Raw genomic sequence first — 23,189 nt, forward strand, 5'->3', positions numbered from 1 at the left:
CTGTCAAAAATCATGCCATTAGTCACAAAGATTTGTGTTATTGTTACCTAGGTCAAACTGTATTAGTAAAGTATAGTCGAGTTGTAATGTAATATAGCAGTCACTTGTAATTGTACCAACCTTCTACCCTGGTCACCCTCCTTGCAAGCTCATCAGGACGATGATCTTCCCCTGAGGAGGAATCTGCCTTCCTCTTCAGCATCTCTGTGGTCTTCTTTGCCGTTCCAGCAGCAAACACAGATTTTGGGATGAAAGCCTTTTGTATTCTTGGAGTACAGTTATTTCCTCTTCCATCTGTGACTCTGTCCCATAATTCTCGTGTCCTCTGCCTCGAGGTGCTTTTTTCCAGTCCATCCTGCACATTGGTTTGTCCAGTGTTGACGTTGCTTGGTTGTCTCAATCCAGGGCTGGAGTTAAAGCCCCGGTAGCACTGAAGAAGTTTGGCATAAGGCAACACAAGGGAAACTGGAGATCTTTGATTAATGAAAGGTAAAGCGGTCCTCAGGCACTTTTTTAGCTGTAATATGACAGTGGACCCCATTGCATAAGTCACACCTCTGTAATTGTCTAAATTGATTATGCTACATTGTTATTCTCATTAAAAGAGCAATAATTACAATATTTCAATGTAGTAGTGGAAACACTTTGTGCGATACCAACCCCCACATTATCTCACCTAATTCAGCAGATACCTTACTTTTTATGGCCTGGAAATTGGTCGTGTAGTATACATTAGTCGCCAAATTGAACTGAACTAAATTAATTGGTAAGCTTGTCCTCGCCTTTTGTAAAAAAAAAAGGAACCTACATTCGCACCGGAAATGCTACGGCAACTCCACTGGGAAAAACTCGCCGCTAAGGATGTGACGTCACGTGAAACGTGCGTCTGTACCGTTTATATGTTTATATTTCTTTAATCGCATTAAAATAAACTACCATTTAGTTGGTAATAAGTTATTATCACGAGTAACTGTATTTCATTATTAATTTATAATGTATGGAAAGTTAAATTGTTGTAATTAATTTTTTCACCGATGGCATTGTGGCATACTATACAATCGTAAGATGGCGGCCGAACTCCGCAGGCGCAGAAATTCGACTATTCTGTTTACCAACGGGGACAGTTAAACATAATTTAAAAATATTGTATACGATTTAAAACGAGATCAGTTATAGTTTTGTTTGATTTTTTGTGCAAAATATACTGTACTTACATGTCGATATGTTTCATTTCCTCACTTTATTTTGTAATATTTTCAACTTAACCGGAAGCACTATGGAAAGCAGTTCTTCCCTGCTCATATCAACGCACGTTCAAGTACGGCGTTTATCTGAATGCCGCTATCTTACTAGTGTTAGTAAAGATATTGTCAAAACAATACCGATGTAATTTTATAATCGTTTGGAGGTAAGTATGGCCAATGAATGCCGTACTGACTGGTCGAATACGTTAAAAAGGAGGTTAGCAAACGCGAACAGAGGTAAGTGATCATGCTAGCTTATCCTTATGCTAGCAGGCTTTTCTAAAGTAAAACCAGTCAGTTTAATTTTACTGAAGTATTATGTTGTTGTCTAGATGAGAGGAGCGAAGAAGAAAAGAAAGCCGAAGAAATTCAGTTATTTACCAAATATTACTCTGAATGGAAGGGTGGTGGCCACAACAATAAGTCATACGAGAGCATTCCTCGATTCTACTTCAAGGTACTGACACACTGAACACTAAAGTCATTGACAGTCATATGTTATAACTTATAATACCACTCAGCCATTTTTTAGGCAAATTGATTTTTGTATCATCAATAACTACCCAGTGACTTTTAACTTTACATTGTGTTAGAAATTTGACTTAGTTCCTGACACTCTTTGAATAATTAAGATATTGTCTCTTTGTTATGACAGTGTTGCTACTTTAAGTACATGCGAAATGTGCACTCTATTAAGAGTCTGATACTTTTTAACAGCTACCAACAGAAGATGAAGTTTTACTCCAGAAGCTGAGAGAAGAATCCAGAGTTGTCTTTCTGCAGAGGAAAAGCAGCGAGCTGCTAGATAATGAGGAACTTCAGGTAGTGCACGCACACATTGGTCTTTATAAAGGTCTGTCAGAGGACTAATAATTTATGTATATTTTCTGCCTACCTGGTCTTACGCTTTACGGCATGGGTGTCAAACTCTTGGCCCGCGCGCCAAATTTCACTTGGCCCTTGAGGCGATATCAAATTAACACTAGAGCTGGCCCGCCGATCATATTCAGCGGTGGTGCCGCGGTAACACCGCATTCACCGCTAATTCTTATACTTGCCAACCCTCCTGGGAGACTCTAAAATTTCAGTGCCCCTCCCATAAATCGTCACGTCCGCTTTTCACCCAGTCCAACGAATGCTGGCCCACTCACATAACATGTGCGGCTTCAGCACGCACACACACGTGAATGCAACGAATACTTGGCCAACAGCGATACAGGTTACACTGACGGTGCCCGTATAAATAACTTTAACACTGTTAGAAATATGCGGCACACTGTGAATCCACACCAAACAAGAATGACAAACACATTTCGGGAGAACATCCGCACCGTAACACAACATAAACACAACAAAACAAATACCCAGAATCCCATGCAGCCCTAACTCTTCCGGGCTGCAATATACGCACGGAGGGGTTGGTGGTAGCGGGGGTGTAAACTGATTGGTGGTTGGGCAAACTCCCATGCACCCTCAAGGACCCCGCCGAGAGTATAGAGCTGGTCCACAGTTTCACGACCAGGACGAAAACCACACTGTTCCTCCTGAATCCGAGGTTCGACTATTCGGCGTAGCCTCCTCTCCAGTACACCTGAATAGACCTTACTGGGAAGGCTGAGGAGTGTGATCCCACGATAGTTGGAACACACCCTCCGGTTCCCCTTCTTAAAGAGATGAACCACCACCCCGGTCTGCCAATCCAGAGGTACCGCCCCCGATGTCCACGCGATGTTGCAGAGTCTTGTCAACCAAGACAGCCCCACAACATCCAGAGCCTTAAGGAACTCCGGGCGGGTCTCATCCACCCCCGGGGCCTTGCCACCGAGGAGCTTTTTAACTACCTCGGCAACCTCAGCCCCAGAAATAAGAGAGCCCACTACAGATTCCCCAGGCCCTGCTTCCTCATAGGAAGACGTGCTGGTAGGATTGAGGAGGTCTTCGAAGTATTCCCTCCACTGATCCACAACATCCGCAGTCGAGGTCAGCAGAACACCATCCTCGCCATACACGGTGTTGATAGTGCACTGCTTCCCCTTCCTGAGGCGGCGGATGGTGGTACAGAATTGCTTCGAAGCCGTCCGAAAGTCGTTTTCCATGGCCTCCCCGAACTCCTCCCATGTCCGAGTTTACGCCTCCGCGACCGCTGAAGCCGCACACCGCTTGGCCTGTCGGTTCCTGTCCGCTGCCTCTGGAGTCCTATGAGCCAAAAGAGCCCGATAGGACTCTTTCTTCAGCTTGACGGCATCCATTACCGGGTTCTAGGATTACCGCCACGACAGGCACCAACCACCTTGCGGCCACTGCTCCAATCAGCTGCCTCAACAACAGAGGTACGGAACATCGTCCACTCGGACTCAATGTCCAGCGCCTCCCTCGTGACATGTTCAAAGTTCTTCCGGAGGTGGGAATTGAAACTCTCTCTGACAGGAGACTCTGCCAGGCGTTCCCAGCAAACCCTCACAATGCGTTTGGGCCTGCCAGGTCTGTCCGGCATCCCCCCCCACCATCGCAGCCAACTCACCACCAGGTGGTGATCGGTAGAAAGCTCCGCCCCTCTCTTCACCCGAGTGTCCAAAACATGAAACCGCAAATCCGATGACACAACTATAAAGTCGATCATGGAACTGCGGCCTAGGGTGTCCTGGTGCCAAGTGCACATATGGACACCCTTATGTTTGAACATGGTGTTTGTTATCGACAATCTGGGACGAGCACAAAAGTCCAATAACAAAACACCACTCGGGTTCAGATCCGGGCGGCCATTCTTCCCAATCACGCCTCTCCAGGTTTCACTGTCGTTGCCAACATGAGCGTTGAAGTCCCCCAGTAGAACGAGGGAATCACCCGGGGGAGCACTCTCCAGTACTCCCTCGAGTGAATCCAAAAAGGTGGGTGGTCTGAGCTGCCGCTAGGCGCGTAAGCGCAAACAACAATCAGGACCCGCCCCCCCCACCCGAAGGCGGAGGGAAGCTACCCTCTCGTCCACTGGGTTGAACTCCAACGTGCAGGCTTTGAGGCGGGGGGCAACAAGAATTGCCACCCCAGCCCGTCGCCTCTCACTGCCGGCAACGCCAGAGTGGAAGAGAGTCCAGCCCCTCTCAAGAGAACTGGTTCCAGAGCCCTTGCTGTGCGTCGAAGTGAGTCCGACTATATCTAGCCGGAACTTCTCCACCTCATGCACTAGTTCAGGCTCCTTCCCCCCCAGCGAGGTGACGTTCCACGTCCCAAGAGCCAGCTTATGTAGCCGAGGATTGGACCGCCAAGTGCCCTGCCTTCGGCTTCCGCCCAGCTCACACTGCACCCGACCTCTATGGCCCCTGCTATGGGTGGTGAGCTCATTGGAGGGGGGGCCCACGTTGCCTCTTCGGGCTGTGCCCGGCCGGGCCCCATGGGGACAGGCCCGGCCACCAGGCACTCGCCATCGAGCCCCACCTCTGGGCCTGGCTCCAGAGGGCGGCCCCGGTGACCCGCGTCCAGGCGAGGGAAATCTGGGTCCTTTGTTCGTGTTTTTCATAGAGGTCTTCGAGCTGCCCTTTGTCTGATCCCTCACCTAGGACCAATTTGCCTTGGGAGACCCTACCAGGGGGCATAGAAGCCCCCGGACAACATAGCTCCTAGGATCATTGGGACACGCTAACTCCTCTACCACGTTAAGGTGGCAGCTCAGAGAGGAGAGAGGCATTACATTTTTATTTAAATTGTATTTGATATGCCATTGATATTTTTTAATTATTATTATTTGAAACTCGATTTTGCATGTCACTATAAAGTTATACAAGCCTTGCTTGTTCAATATTCAATGCAAAACTTGTTTGGGTCCCTATTAAAAGGTTAATTTGTTCAACCTTGGCCCGCGGCTTTGTTCAGTTTTAAATTTTGGCCCACTCTGTATTTGAGTTTGACACCCCTGCTTTACGGTGTCTACTTCTCCGTAGAATCTGTGGTTTCTACTTAAGAACCAGGTGCCTCCGGAGAATAGTGAAGAGGCCATGATCAGCTATGAAGACTTCCTGCAGGTGGGCGACATGGCTGGGCCCAAGTGCAAGTAAGTTGAAGAAGCAGCTTTAGATTTGTCTCTGCAAACACCCCATAAATCAAACAGAATGTGTGTTTTTGCACCTCATTTGATCTGCTCATGAAAGCGAAATAACTGTTGTTATTTACTCACCTCCTAGAATTACCAAAAGCAATTATTAAATTTCTTGAAGTATTCCATTTCAGTTCTCGTAGCATCATTTGCGATGAGGTTCTTGTATGTGTATGGTTCCATCAATACTGTACTACAGTTACCCAAACAGTAAAAAAAAAAGCCTGCATCTTCACCTTTATTCAGATTCAAAGAAATGTTTTTCTTGACCTATTCACAACCCTTCTACGAAACATATTGAAAATTAAAGCTGCAAGCAGCGTTGGTCGGGCCCGCATATTTGGCTGGTGCTAGTACCGGTAGTCCTAAGTGTTCCAATACTTTTGTCCAGTTGTAGTCCTAAGTGTCCCAATACTTTTGTCCAGTTGTAGTCCTAAGTGTCCCAATACTTTTGTCCAGTTGTAGTCCTAAGTGTCCCAATACGTTTGTCAAGTTTTAGTCCCAAGTGTCCCAATAGTGTTGTCCAGTGTTCGTCCTAAGTGTCCCAATACTTTTGTCCAGTTTTATTCCTAAGTGTCCCAATACTTTTGTCCAGTTTTCGTCCTAAGTGTCCCAATACTTTTGTCCAGTTTTCATACTAAGTGTCCCAATACTTTTGTCAAGTTTTAGTCCCAAGTGTCCCAATACTTTTGTCCAGTTTTCGTCGTAAGTGTCCCAATACTTTTGTCCAGTTTTAGTCCTAAGTGTCCCAATCCTTTTGTCCAGTGGTAGTCCGAAGTGTCCCAATACTTATGTCACGTTTTAGTCCTAAATGTCCCAATACTTTTGTCAAGTTTTAGTCCTAAGTGTCGCAATACTTTTGTCCAGTTGTAGTCCTAAGTGTCCCAATACTTTTGTCCAGTTCTAGTCCTAAGTGTCCCAATGCTTTTGTCCAGTTTTAGTCCTAAGTGTCCCAATACTTTTGTCCAGTGTAAGTGTCCCAATACTTGTGTTCAGTGGTAGTCCTAAGTGTCCCAATACTTTTGTCAAGTTTTAGTCCCAAGTGTCCCAATACTTTTGTCCAGTTTTCATCCTAAGTGTCCCAATACTTTTGTCCAGTTTTCATCCTAAGTGTCCCAATACTTTTGTCCAGTGGTAGTCCGAAGTGTCCCAATACGTTTGTCTACTTTTAGTCCGAAGTGTCCCAATACTTTTGTCTAGTGTACCTACCTTCTCTGCATTGTGTGGGCACGCTAGTGCTTCCTGCTTTTAAGCAGCCATCTTGAGAAAACAGCAGCACAGCAGCATCAGCGCAGCGGTTCTTTGAAGGGTCATAAAATCAAAAGGCAGTTTTGTCATTTTTTTCTTCCGAGGAGCAGTTTTGTCTGCGTTTTATTCCTAGGGGGCGCTAGAGCGCAATTTTGAGATTTGGGGTTAGGTTTTTTTTACTAGATAGCAATTTTTGCCAGTCCTGATTTATGTGTTCAGTTTGGTGAGTTTTGAAGCATGTTATTGGGGTCAAATTACAGCTCAGAGAGGCAAAAGTGACTGTTTTTAGTACATTTTTGTCTTGAAGGGGGAATTGCCAACTTCCTGTTGATTTTTGCTGAAGGATGTCAGTGTATGAAATCTAGGTCAAAGTCAGACCTACATAGAGGTTTTTGTTTCATGTCTCTACGATATTCCTACTGGAAGTTATAGGCCGTTTTGTCTGTGTTTTTTCCTAGGGGGAGCTAGAGCGCAATTTTGAGTTTTGGGATTTGTTTTTTTTATTAGATGGCAATTTTCGCCAGTCCTGATGTGTGGCTCAAATATGGTGAGTTTTGAAGCATGTTAAGTGGGTCAAATTACAGCTCAAAGAGGCGGCGGAAGAATAATAATAAAGAAAGAAAGAATAAAACGTTACAAATTCAATAGGGTCCTCTGTCCCATTGTAAAAAAGGACTCCCTTTGGGATTCCTTTTACAATGGGCCTTGCGGGCCCTAATTAAATGTTTTGAGCTGGATCGTTTTACTCTTTGCTAGTGAAGTTTTTACTAGAGATATGTTTTTTCAAGTCCGATACCAATTGTTATTAGTCAAGGAAACGGACAGCCGATATTTCGAGCTGACATTCATTTGCAGTAAAAGTTTTTTAAACACGAATACTATGCGTCAATAAACAGCAGGACAAGTCTTTACGTAGTTTTTTTTAACAATACAAGGTTTTATGCGGCGCTAATGTTGGTTAATTTAGCACCCAAAAACACCAGGGGATTTTACAAACACCTTTATCATGTGTGTCTAATGCTGCGGGTCAGAAGAGCATCAACATTTGCATTTCAAATTATGGGAAATCTCCAGGGAAAATTGGTAAAAATATGGGATTTCACTACATACACAATAACTTGCCATTTACACAATTTTATAGAAGTTTATGGATTTTATACATTGTAAGGTTTCCTTGTAAGGAAACCTTATTGCGAACATTTAAATAAAAACAATTCGGTGCTCCTTCACATAGCTTATAGTTGAGACATTTTTCAAGCTGGCTGACATAATTTCTTCCCAGGTTAAAGAGAAAGTATGAGATTGTGTGAGCTGCTGCTTGCTTGTCTCCTATTTGTTAGTATATTTACACAGAGTTTGGATTTTAGGCAGAGATTTCTGTCATCTTCATGTCCATCCATCTCTGTCACGTTGTTATTTGATTGAATCACGGAAATTGAAACCTTGGCACTCCTTTAATTAGCCCACACTCTTGAGTGTTGCGGACAAAGGCTTGTCAAGTGACTCAATTGTGCCGTTGCAAAAACAAACAAAACGGGACCGGGAAGACGCCAAGAAAGATAGACAAAAACTGGATGACAGATATCCAGAAGAGACGTACTCTAGGCCAGTGTTTTTCAGCCTTTTTTGAGGCAAGGCACATTATTTTCATTTAAAAATACAGAGGCACACCACCAGCAGAAAACGTTAAAAAATGAAACTCCACCAGGTCCTCCTTATGCCTTATTTTGAGTTTGTTGGTGTTTTCCTGTGTGCAGTGCCTTAGTTCTTGTCTTGTGCTGTTATTTTGGTGTTTTCCTGTAGCAGTTTCATGTCTGCCTTTGAGCGCTATTCCCCGCACCTGCTTTGTGTTAGCAAGCAAGGCTATTGAAGTTATTGCTATTCTTCTTTGTGTGGACATTGTTGCTCGCCATGTCATGTACGGATGTACTTTGTGGACGCCGTCTCTGCTCCACACGCTGCAAGTTTTTGCTGTCGTCCAGCATTCTGTTTCTGTTTACTTAGTAGCCAGTTCAGTTTTACTGTTGTTTTACATAGCCATCCCTATGCTTCATTGCCTTTTCCTTTTCCTTTTGTTCATTTTTGGCTTAAGCGTTACATACCTTTTTACCTGCACGCTGTGGTCTGCATATTGGGATCACAGTTCTACAGCCGAGTTCTACAATGAGAAAATGCCACAGTATTTGCAGATCATAATTATTGATTTGCAAAAAAAATATTTTTTGGACCAATTAGGTGAAGTTGCATAATTTCCCACAGCACACCAGACAATATCGCACGGCACAGTGGTTGAAAACACTGCTCTAGGCGACCAGTCCTGCAGGGGGGAGGTAAAGGTGCTGGGGGCGGGGCGTGGCTGTGTAAGCGCCATGGTTAAAACAGTTGGGGAGACCGGAGAAGAATTCTAACAAGAACTCAAATAAATGCCCTGTCAGATATCAGAACTTATTTTGGGGGGGGATTACTGACAATGAGAGTTTTTTTTATTCTTAAATTATTTATTTTTTTAAAAGGGAGTTTTCTCATGCAGAGGTGCTTGAGCTGTGGTTATTACTATCTACTTCACCAATTATTATTTTCTTAATACTAAATACTGGTATCACATGTGTATATATTGTATCTGCAGATGTAGTTTTGTTTTAGTTGTAAAAAAGAAAAGCCAATGACTGATAGAAAAGGCCAATACCGATATATGTCAAAATGCCAAATTTTGGCACCAATATCAGTGGATCTCTGCTGTTTACTTTTTCATTTCTCAAAAATGTCAACAATATAGTGCTTACAATGTTTGCAGTGTATGTATAGTATGCACAGAAAAGTTATAATTTATTCAAATTTTTCATCAGAAACCTATTCACTGCCAGAGTATATGCCAAGCTGCTCCACAACGACCCTTACGGCAGGATCTCTATCATGCAGTTCTTTAACTACGTCATGAGGAAAGGTTTGTTTTTACTGATGTCATATGTTATGATTGATAATGAATATATCTATTTGACAGGTACAAAAACAATGCAAGGCAATTTCATAAGTAATATTTTTTTAAATATATGTGTAAACTCTATTTCATTAGTATATTCATATCAGGAAGCAAAATGTCATATATTTACGGTCACTGGATTTTTTTTGTGTATGTCCAGTGTGGCTGCATCAGACCCGGATAGGCCTGAGTCTGTATGATGTTGCGGGACAGGGCTACCTCCGAGAGTCTGTATGTGTTGTATCCATTGTATTTGTATTGTGATAAGAGCAGGGGATTGCCTCTAAAATATTAAAATGGCTGATTATTGTTCCCTGCAGGATCTGGAGAACTACATTTTGGAGTTAATCCCCACGCTGCCTCAGCTGGACGAACTAGATAAGCCCTTTTACTCTTTCTACGTCTGCACTGCAGTTCGCAAGTTTTTCTTCTTCCTTGACCCACTTCGGACAGGTGAGACTCAATCCTGCTTTAAAGGGGAACTGTACTTTTTTGAAATTTTGCATATAATTCACAATCCTTATGTGAGACAAGACGACGGATATATTTAAAAAATAAATGCACGTTAACTCTTAAAAGGGAACTGCACTCTTTTGGAATTTTTCCTACCATTCACAACTCTAGTGTAAGACAAGAACACATATGTTTTTCTTTTTTTTAACGCATTCTAAATTGTAAATGAATGCGATCAAAAGTCTTAAAAAAACATCCAACCCCTTCCATCAAGGTTTTACATATCCGTATTTTCCGCACCATAAGGCGCCCTGGGTTAAAAGCCGCGCCTTCAATGAACGGCATATTTCAAAACTTTGTCCACCTATAAGCCGCCCGGTGTTGTAAGCCGCATCTAACTGCGCTAAAGGAATGTCAAAAAAACAGTCAGATAGGTCAGTCAAACTTTAATAATATATTAAAAACCAGCGTTCTAACAACTCTGTTCACTCCCAAAATGTGCGCAAATGTGCAATCACAAACATACGTATATCAACATGGACAGAGCTGCGTGAAAAAAGCCACCCGGCCTCTTCGCGTAAACTTAAACTTACCTTAACCACTCGCTCATCTTTTCTTCATCCATCCCTTCGAGTTAGCTTTTATGATGACGCCGGCTGGAAAGGTCTCTTTTGGCAAGGTCTTCCTTTTGAATATCACCATGGGATTTTCTGGCCATTAGCATGGCAAGCTAGAACCACAGTGAAGGATGACTTCTCATTCCCTGTGGTGCGAATATTCACCGTACGTGCTCCCGTTGTATCCAGTGCGGTTCACAGGAATATCAGTTGCTGTGAAATAGTACCGGTAATCCGTGTGCGGATGGAGAGATTGCGTCTTTTCATGAACCGGATCCCTGACGCTTAGTAGGAGCCATTTTGTGGTCTTTACAGATGTAAACACACAAAGGAAATGAAACGTACGGTGATATCCGCGCGCTTTTTCTTCATCTACGCGGGCGGGTGGTTGCATACAGTAGAAGAAGAAGCGCTTCCTGTTCTATGGGGGCGGGTGCTTACCTTGGCGGTTGCTTGCGTAGAAGAAGAAGCGCTTCCTGTTCTACCGGGAAAAAAGATGGCGGCTGTTTACCGAAGTTGCGAGATCGAAACTTTATGAAAATGAATCGTAATATTAATCCATATATAAAGCGCACCGGGTTAAAAGGCGCACTGTCAGCTTTTGAGTAAATTTGTGGTTTTTAGGTGCGGCTAATAGTGCGGAAAATACGGTACATGATGTAAGTATGGTACATATGTCATGTAGTAATGGGCACATTTATAACAATATTTAATATTTACGTATTTAGCTTATTTTAAGCATACGCGGCGCATAAATTTAACGCTCACTTTTTTTTTTCAACAACATCACTGGTTACTAGTCACTGCAGACTTCATGAGAGCCAACAAACATAATAAAACATTGCTTACTGTACAATGTCTGCTGTCATTAGGATGCCGCCTGACAGAATCTTGTTATAGTCCCGTTTAGGTGAAGAATGACTCATAATCTTTGCTGAGAAACGGAACCAAGCGTTTTTTTGTGTCGTTCTAGCCTTTTCCGGGTCTAAATTGGCTGTCAAAGTGTATCAACATTTCGAATTTCATCCTTGTCCATTTACTATCAAAGTGAGAGGCATGATTTATGATGTACAATAAACTTCCACAAGCAGGGAAGCGAGGAAGCAGGTTACCACTCGATGATGTAAATATAGGCACTCACGTTAGTGATCACGGTGATCAGTGCTTATAATAACAATACCACTAATACTTGGTTAACATTCAAGTCAAGCAATGAAAATCAATCAATCATTGTTTATTTATATAGACCTAAATCACAAGTGTCTCAAAGGGCTGCACAAGCCACAACGACATCCTCGGTATAGCCCACATAAGGGCAAGGAAAAACTCACCCCAGTGGGACGTCGATGTGAATGACTATGAGAAACCTTGGAGAGGACCGCATATGTGGGTAACCCCCCCCCCTCTAGGGAGACCGAATGCAATGGATGTCGAGTGGGTCTAACATAATATTGTGAGAGTCCAGTCCATAGTGGATCCAGCATAACAGTAAGAGTCCAGTCCACAGTGGGGTCAGCAGGAAACCATCCCGAGCGGAGACGGGTCAGCAGCGCAGAGATGTTCCCAACCGATATACAGGCGAGCGGTCCACCCCGGGTCCCGACCCCGGACAGCCAGCACCCCATCCATGGCCACCGGATCTGTGTGTCTCCCCTTCCACAAGGGATAGGGGGGAGCAGAGGAGAAAAGAAAAGAAACGGCAGATCAACTGGTCTAAAAAAGGGGGGCTATTCAAAGGCTAGAGTATACAAATGAGTTTTGAGATGGGACTTAAATGTTTCTACTGAGGTAGCATCTCTAACTGTTACCGGGAGGGCATTCCATAGTGCTGGAGCCCGAATAGAAAACGCTCTACAGCCCGCAAAAAAATAAATAAATAAAATGTGGAATTAGTGTATCTGTCAAGCTTTCAAATAACATAACATATGTTTTTTTTTGCTCTGAAAGAAGAAAAAGAAAATAACAAATCTTTACTGATCTTTTGAAGGTGCTGCAGGATCACATCATTTTAAGAAACCTATGAAGATGATGCACAATTTTTATTTTTAAGTTGAAAAATTCTTATTATCCTCGTTTGAAAAGCTACATTTGTTGTGTGTTAAGATTTCCAAATGTCTAACTCGAAGTGGGGGTTCATATTAAATGACCAAATAATGTCTGACTTTAAAGTGACAGCAAAAGCTTCTATTTTCTCTATTCAATGCCTCTTTTCTTTTTCAGGAAAGATTAAAATCCAAGACATCTTGGCCTGCAGTTTTCTCGATGATTTATTAGAGGTACATTGTCTTGCTTTGTTTCACCTTTAATTGATGTATTATCTATGCAACTGTGCTGGTATCGACCAACTAAGTTGTCGAAAATTCACCCCTTTGAAATGAAGTTGACCCATGGCCTAATTGCAATATTAAACTTAATGTTGACTGAAGTTACTCTTTTCTTTACACAGCCTTTTTATTCATTAATTTTTTTACATTATAAATTATTTCAAGTACTGTATATAACTATTTCTTAATATTTAATTTATGTTGCACTTTAATTTCCTTCTGTCTTCCTAGTTAAGAGATGAGGAGTTGTCTAAAGAGAGTCAGGATTCCAACTGGTTTTCAGCACCTTCAGCTCTCCGAATGTATGGTGAGTCATTATATCTTGGTTAAATATTCACATCAAACAGTCCTCTGGAATTAATGATCTAATTCAGGTGTTAAACCTTTTTATGGACATTAGTTCTATTTTTATATATACAGTGGAACCTCAAATTACAAACTTAAAAGGTCCTTGAACATGGTTAGTAAATTGAAAAGTTTGTAAAGTGAAGCATAGTTCCCCATTAGAAACAATGTAAACAGTCCGTTTTTTAGTAAAATAACACACACTTTCATTACACTATAATGTGTACATCAAACAGGGTAAGAACAACAATCTCTTTATTTTGAAAACAACACAACAACAATGGCAAGCTTAACTGTCAAGGCACATGCACACAAACAAAAGTACCCTTCGGTGCTCCCAAAAACGTTAACCATGTTGCTACAAATAAAAAATAAAAAAACTTTTTACCCTGTTATTGGTAAATGTTTGCGGCATACAGTACAATAGATAAGAAGAGACAAAGGCAGAAAGACACGAGGCGGAGAAGGGAGGGTACTCAGAGAAAGGATGGTGCAGAGAGGAGGGCAGTGTGTTACTGCTCGGAAGTGCCCAACAGTTCCCAGGCGTTTTTTTTAATAGATATTTTGGACCTATATTGAATAAGCAAAATAGACAAAATTTGGTGAATTGCGGGAAAAGAAACACACTCTGAAGCACTGAGAAATGACGACCAAGTAATGGACTGCGTGAACAGGATGTGATGTAAAAGGCTCCGCCTGTCCAAAATGGCTGTGCCATGTGTGCACTTTCCTGCAAAGAAAGTGACGTCCCCAAAATGGCTGGGCCCGAAGGATTCCAGCGGCACACAAAATGAATGAATGAGTGAATGAAGCACTTGCACACAGAGGGATATTTGGCACCATTTAAAATGTTGGTAAATTGAAAAATTCGCAAAAACAGGGGTTCGTAAATCAAGGTTACAGTTGGCTTTTCCTATCCGATGTTGATATTCATTCATTATTTTTTATTTATTTATTGATTTACTTCAGGCAATGACATTAAAAAAAAGTACAAGATAGACAATACATAATAATATAATTAATATAATGCAAACGGTAATGTACAGTATGTAAGCATGATGGTCCAGTATTGCCTGAAAGGGAGTGAGAAGGAGATCATTTATTTAAACCAACCCTCAGGTCTCCATTCTGTGATTAATACATTGAGCTTCACTGTTACTACAAATGTTGTATCATGGTGGCATTACCACAGGTAACAATAATTATTACACTGTAACAATAATTTGTATCAACATTTTAGTAACAATGAACAATACCAACAACGTTAATGGACAAAATACCAACAATGGTAATAGACAACATAGCAATAATGGTAAGGAAACATTGAGCACATGTTAACACTTTGAGACAGAGTATAGCAGCAAGTCAAATTAAAGACCCTGATCGCTATATTTGAACCAGACCCGATGTTTGTATAATAGTTTAAATCAATTAATTGTTTGCCACTGCTTGTGTTGTAGGTCCAGTTTGTTCCAGAGTTTTACTGCGCATACAGACACACAAAAACGTTTATGAGTGGTTTGAGCTCTCGGCAATGAGAAATATTCAAAGCCTCTCAAGTTATGAGCCTGCACTCGTGTTATTAAAAAACGTTGTAGATTAGTGGTGCAATATAAGCATAAAACAAGTGTCGGCTTGCATCTAAAATCTCCAACATAAATGCTCCGGACAAGCAGTCCTGTTTACTTGTGCAAAGCTCGACTGCCAATCAACAGCTAAATCCCCTCTAATAAGCAGGGAAGTTAAGTCATTTGCAAAAAGGTAAACATGGTAAGGGGCAGCATGGTGGAGGGGGGTTAGTGCATCTGCCTCACAATACGAAGGTCCTGAGTAGTCTTGGGTTCAATCCCGGGCTCGGGATCTTTCTGTGTGGAGTTTGCATGTTCTCCCCGTGACTGCGTGGGTTCCCTCCGGGTACTCCGGCTTCCTCCCACTTCCAAAGACATGCACCTGGGGATAGGTTGATTGGCAACACTAAATTGGCCCTAGAGTGTGAATGTGAGTGTGAATGTTGTGTGTCTATCTGTGTTGGCCCTGCGATGAGGTGGCGACTTGTCCAGGGTTTACCCCGCCTTCCGCCCGATTGTAGCTGAGATAGGCTCCAGCGCCCCCTGTGACCCCAAAGGGAATAAGTGGTAGAAAATGGATGGATGGATAAACATGGTAAGCTAAGGGCTACAGGAGCTAGCAGCTACACAACAGCTATGCACAAAAGTGCACACTTGCTTGAACAATACTGCAGTATTAAACATATCGTTATAGTCAACATTATAGTTGCATATTAATTACAGATGCAAAGTCTTCAAGGCAGAAGCGTATCAGTATGTGTCATGAGCTTACAGGGGATCTTCACTTTTATTGGGAATTTTGCCTATCGTTCGCAATCAATATGAAATCATGACGACGGATGAATTTTTTTTGTGCATTATAACTTTTTAAAAAACTTTAAAATGAGTCAGCTTACAGCAGAGCCAATGGGAGGTAGTCTATTTCACCCATAAAATTCAATAAATAACCATTCAAAAACCGCCAACAATACTCCCTTTACATTTTGTGATTTGAATATCAACCAAGTATTAGTGATATTATTACTATAAGCGCTAACGCAGACATAAACTATTTATATCGGCAGTGTGATCACAAGCCTGTGTACAATTTCGACATGATCGCGGCAGGCGTTTGTTTTTTTAGTGTCTTTATAGGCGGAATAGAGCGGCTCCCATAAGCTCTAGTGTAAGCAGACTTAGATCGCATTTATTTAATATTTAATATGCAAATAAAAAAATAACATCCATCGCCTGTCTCCCATAGACTGTGAACAATAGGCAAAATTTCAAAAAAGTGCAGTTCCCCTTTAACTTAATGAATTATTGTGGCCACTCAGTGTCACTAAAAACAATTACCGCTGCACATTAACTCAAAGACAGCCTAAATGCATTCCAGACAGTTATTGATGAATAAATTAGTATGTTTCATACCTACCATTGTTCTCTGTTTCAATCAATCAGTCAATCAATCAATCTCTGTTCAAGTTATTTCATTACAAAATAATAAATGTATGTATGATTTGTATCTGATTAATAGCGTTATCGGCCAATTCTAAAAGCTCCAATATTGATATTGGAAGTGAGAAAAAGATCGGGACACCCATATCCTAACACTGTTCTGAATAGATAGCAATTGGTAAAGTTTATGCATACACTCAGAAATAAGCTTTAGAAATCAGCACCTTTTATCTTCTAGTGTTAACTCAGCTCTGTAAACTTAGGAACCTGATAAATTTGTTTTTTTTTAACATTCTTTGTACAACAGGCCAGTACCTCAGCCTTGATAAGGACCACAACGGCATGTTGAGCAAGGAAGAGCTGTCTCGCTATGGCACAGCCACGCTTACCTCAGTCTTCCTGGACCGAGTGTTTCAAGAGTGCCTAACTTACGAAGGAGAAATGGTACAATTTTTTTATTACACATTAGATTTAAAGATTAGTTCAACTTGGTTCGGTGCCTTGTTGGTGGTCTTATCAAATTAAAGCCAGTTATCAATGAATACCACTTTTTGGCCTCAGTCTCTGATGGTACAGTACATCAAATATGGAGCTAGCCTTACCTTTCTGTCAGTTGAATCTTCCATTCGACAACAGCAATAGACAAGGAAGGGCAGGAAATACACCCAAATAAATCTTTGACAGCATTTTGTAATAACCAGCTAAAAAATAAATAACTCTTAAGCATTCCACTTTTTTAATAGAACCACTGAAATAAATGAATGTGTTAAATATATTCTAATTTATTGAGATGTGCCTGTATATATTCATCATATTACTGTTTCAAAAGTCAATAGGATTTAATTCTGTATTTGCTTTTCTCTTTTCCAGGATTATAAAACATATTTAGACTTTGTGTTGGCCTTGGAAAACAAGAAGGAGCCAGCAGCATTACAGTATATATTTAAACTTCTGGACATTGACAATAAAGGACACCTCAACGTCTTTTCCCTCAACTACTTCTTCAGGGTAACACGCACATTCAAACAAAACAAATATTTATTTTGTTAGTAATTAGAGTGTTTGTTTTCTTCTGTCGTGTAGTTGTCCCATGTCCAGGGACATGTACATAATCTTTCAAACACAAAATGAAACCAACACCCTTAAGTTTTGTTGTTAAACAAGGTTTAAAAACATGAACTAATGTCTCACATTTCTTATGACACAAACTAAAACGTTTAGAGAACTACTATATTTAGTGCAGCTGTCACTTGACATTTGTCTTCCGCACTGTCAAATACTTGTCTTAAAAATGTAGTACTATTATTACCAAAAACACACTCATCTATGCCATAGACTGTTTTCCCCCCTGCCTTCTGGAAAATGATATTGCAGCCTGACGTGTAAAACTGTAAGGGTCCGTGACAGTTTTTATCCAACTGCAATTAGACTGCTGAACCCACAACAAAACACGCTACATAGTGCAATGTTGGACATACACCACAAAAGACGCTACAAAGTGCAATGTTGAACTTACACCATAAAACACGCTACCAAGTACAAAACGCGCTACAAAGTACAATGTTGGACTTGTACCACAAAACAGGCTACATAGTGAAAAGTTGGACTTAACATGTGTGCAATGAGCTGAATTGATCTTGTCCTTCTGTTTTTTATCGCTGTTTTTAGTATTGTTTTATTACTGGTTTTATTATGCTTTAATAGTAATGAAATACTTTTCAATACACGTGCAGTAAGCTGAGTGCAATTACATTATCTCATTTATAGCATTCCCAGCTATTTGAAAACCATTTAAATATTTTAAAACTGCAGGGTTTCTTAATGGTGTTTTTATCTATTTCCTTTTATCGTGGCTTGAAAATACAACATAATTTTTTTCTGCAATATATCAGTGTAAATGTTTGAATGCCATAATAAAGCTAAATGTAGATCATCATCTGCTCTCATTGTATCTTTTGCAAAACGTAGTGCACATGTAATATTAATTTAACAATATTAATTCCTGACTACTTTTTGTTGCCAGGCCATTCAGGACCAGATGAAAGTGCACTGTCAAGTCCCTGTCTCATTCCAGGATGTCAAGGTGAACTCAATCCCCTACATTTAGCTCATGTAAAAAGCCCATTGCAAAATTATGGAATCACCAGTCTAAGGCTGCACTATTAATTGACATCGAATCGACATCAAGGTTTTAATTAGTGCAGAGTTTAGTTTTTTTTCTCCGCCGTTATCGGCATTTCAGTGACAGACATGTTCGTCAGTTAGAATTGTTGAGCCTTGGGTTTCTTTGTCTCTCGCTTCAAATAGAGAGAAAGAGGTCTCACTCTGCGCATCGCTCACAGCACCTGAGCGTGTTTATTTAACAATACAATTAACTGGACGCAGTAAGCCCTCTTTTCAGTCATTCACAATCTCTGTCTCACAGGGTGTAGAGTGAGACTGCCCGCTTCACACACACACAGGAAGCATGAACAGAGAGTCTCGCGACTCACTAGTGAGAAATTCCTCAAAGTAGCAAAAACTAAGGGGGAGGACGGGGGGGGGGGGGGGGGGGGGGACTATGATTGCAAAGCCAAATGTCCCGTTTTGGTAATATTTCAGCTTGAAAATGGATGGGCAGTATGAGCCCATCAACGTACAAGCGAGAATTTTGTCACGGACACAAAAAAAGACAACCCGACCTAAAAAAAACACGTTAGGATGTTTAATATTTTTTTACGTTAACATTTTGCTTACGGCCCTGCGATGAAGTGGCGACTTCCGGCCAAATGCAGCTGGGATAGGCTCCAGCCCCCTGCGATCCCGAGAGGGACAAGTGGTAGAAAATGGATGGAAGGAAATAAGAGTCCATTTTATTTTTTTGTTCATTTATTTAGGACAACAAAGTTATTTACCTTCCTATTTCAATACAATTACAACAATTCTACAGTAATAATATATAAAAGTGTGTATCCTTTTAAATAATTACTTGAATTGTTATTATTATTATTAATATTATATATTTTGATTACTTTACATTATACACACTATAGTTTTAACGGTTATTTCTTCAGTTTAAGAGCTTGATGTAGACAAAAGCTCTGAGCCTGTGCATAAAGCGAAAAGCATTTTTTCAAGTAAATGGTTGCATATTCTTCTGTGTGGCACCTTGAGACAAGAATGTCAATTGACAATTGTCTTCCTTAACTTATTTTTGTAAATTAATGCATGTATATGTATAAAATATTAAAATCGCAAGTGAAATTTTGTAGAGAAAAATTGCAATTAGGTTTTAATTAATAGGTTCCAGCCCTACACCAGTCTGGAAAGCTGTTCATTCAGTTGTTTAATTTTGTAGAAAAAAAGCAGATAACAGACATGACAGAAAACTTTAGTATTTTCAAGTGACAACTTTCTGGTTTTAAGAAACACTAAAAAGTAAACAATAAATTGTTGTAACAGTTTTATTTTTAGATCAACCTTTGTGAAAAAAGTTATTGAATCACTCGATTCTGAGAAAAAAATATAGAATCATGAATCACAAACCCTACAAGCCACCACTAGTACTTTGTTGTACCACGTCTGGCTTTTATAATAGCGAACAGTCTCATCATTTTTTCTCCAACTTTCTCTGATTGCTGTTGCCGGATCAGCTTTGCAGGTTGGGGTCTTGCCATGGACCATTTTCTTAAATTTCCACCACAGATTTTAAATTGAATTGCAATCTAAATTATTTGCAAGCCATGACATGACGTACCGGTATGTATCTTTCTCAAATGAAATATTTTACAGTTTTTGCTCTTTGGCAGGAAGGATAATCATCTTAAAAAATGATGAAATTATCTCCAATCATCCTTTCGATTGATGAAATTAGAAAAGTTTCTCACATTTTCATGTAAACTAGTGCATTTATTGAAGATGTAATGACAGCCATCTCCACAGTGCCTCCACAGCCCCTTGGGAAATTTGCATGGTTTCTTCAGGCAGTCGTCTTCATGAATCTCATTGGAAAGGCACCAAACAAAAGTTCCAGCGTTGTCAGTTTGGCCACTGCAGATATGCAATTCACCACTGAAATATGACTTTCAATCAGTCATCCATAGTCCACGGTTGCTTTTCCTTATCCCATTGTACCCTTGTTTATGTCTGTTTAGGTGTTAAAAAAACGGTGTTTGTTTAGCTTTTCTGTATTCCAATCCCATTTTCTTTAGGCGCTTTCTTACAGTTCGGTCACAGGCGGTGACTCCTGTTTCCGCCCATTTGTTCTTCCTTTTGTTTTGCTGTGCATTTTCTGTTTTCAAGACATATTGCTTTATGCTTTCTGTCTTGGCTCTTTGATGATTTCCTTGGTCTACCAGTGTAGTTTCCTTTTACAAGAATCAGAATCAGAAGAGTTTTTATTGCCATTGTTTGAGAACAAGTTCACAAACTAGGAATTTTACTTGGCGCAATCGTGTAACATACAACACATATAACACAGAATAGTATAACATGAGCTGTAACTGAACTATCAGATCTTGTTATTAAAAGTTATACAACTTTTACATGTTGTTTGTACTTGGTCCAAATTTTAGACACAGCTGACTGAACAATCAACATCTTTTGCAGCATTGCGTGATTATTTATCTTCTTGAAGAAAATTGATAATCCTCCTTTGTTTCAATTGACATCTCTCGTGTTGGAGCCATGATTCATGCCAATCCACCTGGTGCAACAGCTCTCTAAGGTGTACACACACTTTTTTTAACTGCAGACTAGTGGACATGTTTACTCTGATGCAGGTCTTTGCTTCGGAAATGAAAATTTACAGGCTGATACCATAATTTTTTCCTAAAAATTGAGAGTCCATAATGTTTTACTCTGCTTGATCTAAAAATTAAACTGTTACTGACTACAACAATTTAAATTATTGACTCATTTTAGTTTTCTAAGGGCATTCAGTCGATCGCAACTGAACTGTTTGGTTTTTCTTAGAAGACGTTTCGCCTTTAAGACACACCAAACAGTCCAGTTGCGATCGATTGAATTCCCTGAGGATACAATGACCTGGATGAATGAAAACACCCATAGACATTTATTTTAGTGTTCCTTAAAGCCAGAAATTTGCCATTTGAAATGACTATAGATTTGCGTCATGTCTGTTATCTGCTTTTTTCCTACAAAATTAAACTGAATTAACATCATCCAAGTCGGTTGATTCCATAATTTTTTGTCAGGTTGTATTTGCATTTTTGACTAAATGTACAACGTCTGTCTCCTTAGGATGAGATCTTTGACATGGTGAAGCCCAAAGACCCCTATAAGATCACACTCCAAGACTTGGTGAACAGTGGCCAGGGCGACACTGTTGCCAGCATCCTAATTGACCTCAATGGCTTCTGGACTTACGAGAACAGAGAGGTGCCGGTCGCCAACGATAGCGACAGCAGCAGCGCAGGCAGCATAGATGACTCCTAAACAAGGTGGACCGAGGGGCATTTCTGGTTTACACTCCTTAACGATGCTTTTCACCGTGGTCAATATTTGTGGTCCTCTTTGTATTCTTCTTTTATGCTGTTCAGAACTACATTTGTTAATTGTATTAAATACTGTAAATATGTTAATGTCCAAATAATAAGCTCCATCATCAACACCTTCAAGTTTGAATGAAGTTAAGGTTTTCTGGTTATATGAGATCTAGTGTTTGGGCACAATTACAAGTATCAACAGTTAAGGCTTGTTGGCACATTGTATTATGGATGAAAACTATTGAGTTGACAATATTTAAATACTTATGGCAATCATTCTGTCCTATAAACTTATATTTCCAAAGACATTTATGTTCAGGGGCAGCACGGTGGTACAGGGGTTAGTGCGTGTGCCTCACAATACGAAGGTACTTGGTTCGATCCCGGGCTCGGGATCTTTCTGTGTGGAGTTTGCATGTTCACCCCGTGACTGCGTGGGTTCCCTCCGGGTACTCAGGCTTCCTCCCGCATCCAAAGACATGCACCTGGGGATAGGTTGATTGGTAACACTAAATTGGCCCTAGTGTGTAAATGTAAGTGTGAATGTTTATCTGTGTTGGCCCTGCGATGACGTAGTGACTTGTCCAGGGTGTACCCCCCCCTTCCGCCCGAATGCAGCTGATAGGCTCCAGCAACCCCGAACGGGACAAGCGGTAGAAAATGGATGGATTCATGTTCAGTCCTAGTAAGGAGAAACAATGCATCAGATACCATATACAAAACTGTGTCTTTATAATGTAGGAGTAAAACAGTTGTGTGAACTTTGAGACAACTTATAATGTAACTCAGTGGAATTGTGTGCTTCTTTTTACTCAGGAAATCAGGTTAAATATTAATTAAATATGATTGAGACATTTGGTGTGTTGTATGGCAGACGTCTTAGGCCATCTCCCTTTAAAGCCTGTGAGGACCTTATATCCATCCATCCATCAATTTTCTACCGCTTATTCCCTTCGGGGTCGCGGGGGGCGCTTATATCATAATGTGACATTTTTACTATTTTTTTTTTCTAATGTTTTTAAATATTTAATAAAATATTCGTTTGCTCTCATGTTTTCTGCAGACCGTTTAGGCAACAATAAAATTGTTGGGCTTAAATATTTGACTAAAATTATATTCCATTCATGACTGTATTACGGTAGCTTAAAGACACGGAATTTAACCAGTATGTCGTCTATTTGCATGGTGTGCGTGAATGGACTTATCGATGCGTAATGGTACAAAGTGGAACATTTAATAATTTTTTATTTACTAAAGGCCTTAGGGTTACCCACCAGTTGCTGTCAAGTTTTCAGTCTTTACTTTCTGACTGTCAGGGAGAAAGGAGAGTGTCTGCATGCCTTTATCAGTTTTATGATTATTAAACTTTTTTCATGAGATTTAGGGCAACAAGAAGAGGA

At 40.6% G+C, this 23,189-nt stretch overlaps 2 protein-coding genes across 3 annotated transcripts in view; one reads left to right on the forward strand and one right to left on the reverse strand.

The window, feature by feature from the left end:
• The window catches only part of prorp (protein only RNase P catalytic subunit), a 28,313-nt gene extending 27,445 nt beyond the window's left edge, over positions 1-868 (reverse strand). The window contains exon 1 of the mRNA XM_061968415.1: positions 121-868. Coding sequence (XP_061824399.1) covers positions 121-541 — 421 coding nt within the window. The 5' untranslated portion in view covers positions 542-868. The remainder of the gene's footprint in view (positions 1-120) is intronic.
• Positions 869-880: 12 nt separating this feature from the next.
• Positions 881-23,062, forward strand: ppp2r3c (protein phosphatase 2, regulatory subunit B'', gamma). 2 transcript variants are annotated; one of them, XM_061968418.1, is made up of 13 exons: positions 881-1,481; positions 1,577-1,701; positions 1,962-2,066; positions 5,201-5,289; positions 9,426-9,523; positions 9,720-9,790; positions 9,880-10,012; positions 12,850-12,905; positions 13,185-13,260; positions 16,611-16,747; positions 17,174-17,311; positions 18,327-18,386; positions 21,545-23,062. In XM_061968418.1, the coding sequence occupies exons 1-13, from the start codon at positions 1,415-1,417 to the stop codon at positions 21,737-21,739; spliced, it is 1,350 nt and encodes a 449-aa protein (XP_061824402.1). In that variant the 5' UTR covers positions 881-1,414; the 3' UTR covers positions 21,740-23,062. The 2 variants fall into 2 exon arrangements, with proteins under 2 accessions (XP_061824402.1, XP_061824401.1); XM_061968417.1 differs by having other exon boundaries at positions 884-1,481; positions 5,180-5,289.
• The last annotated feature ends 127 nt before the right edge of the window (positions 23,063-23,189 follow it).

This window comes from Nerophis lumbriciformis, linkage group LG08 (genome assembly GCF_033978685.3).
Source record: "Nerophis lumbriciformis linkage group LG08, RoL_Nlum_v2.1, whole genome shotgun sequence".
Taxonomy (NCBI): Eukaryota; Metazoa; Chordata; class Actinopteri; order Syngnathiformes; family Syngnathidae; genus Nerophis; species Nerophis lumbriciformis.

Bases quoted from the DNA above. Each gene is read 5' to 3' on its own strand.
- ppp2r3c (XM_061968417.1), top strand. From the start codon at position 1,415: ATGGCCAATGAATGCCGTACTGACTGGTCGAATACGTTAAAAAGGAGG. The intron at 10,013-12,849 runs GTGAGACTCAAT...TTTCTTTTTCAG, and splicing joins CCTTGACCCACTTCGGACAG to GAAAGATTAAAATCCAAGAC. The intron at 18,387-21,544 runs GTGAACTCAATC...CTGTCTCCTTAG, and splicing joins TCTCATTCCAGGATGTCAAG to GATGAGATCTTTGACATGGT.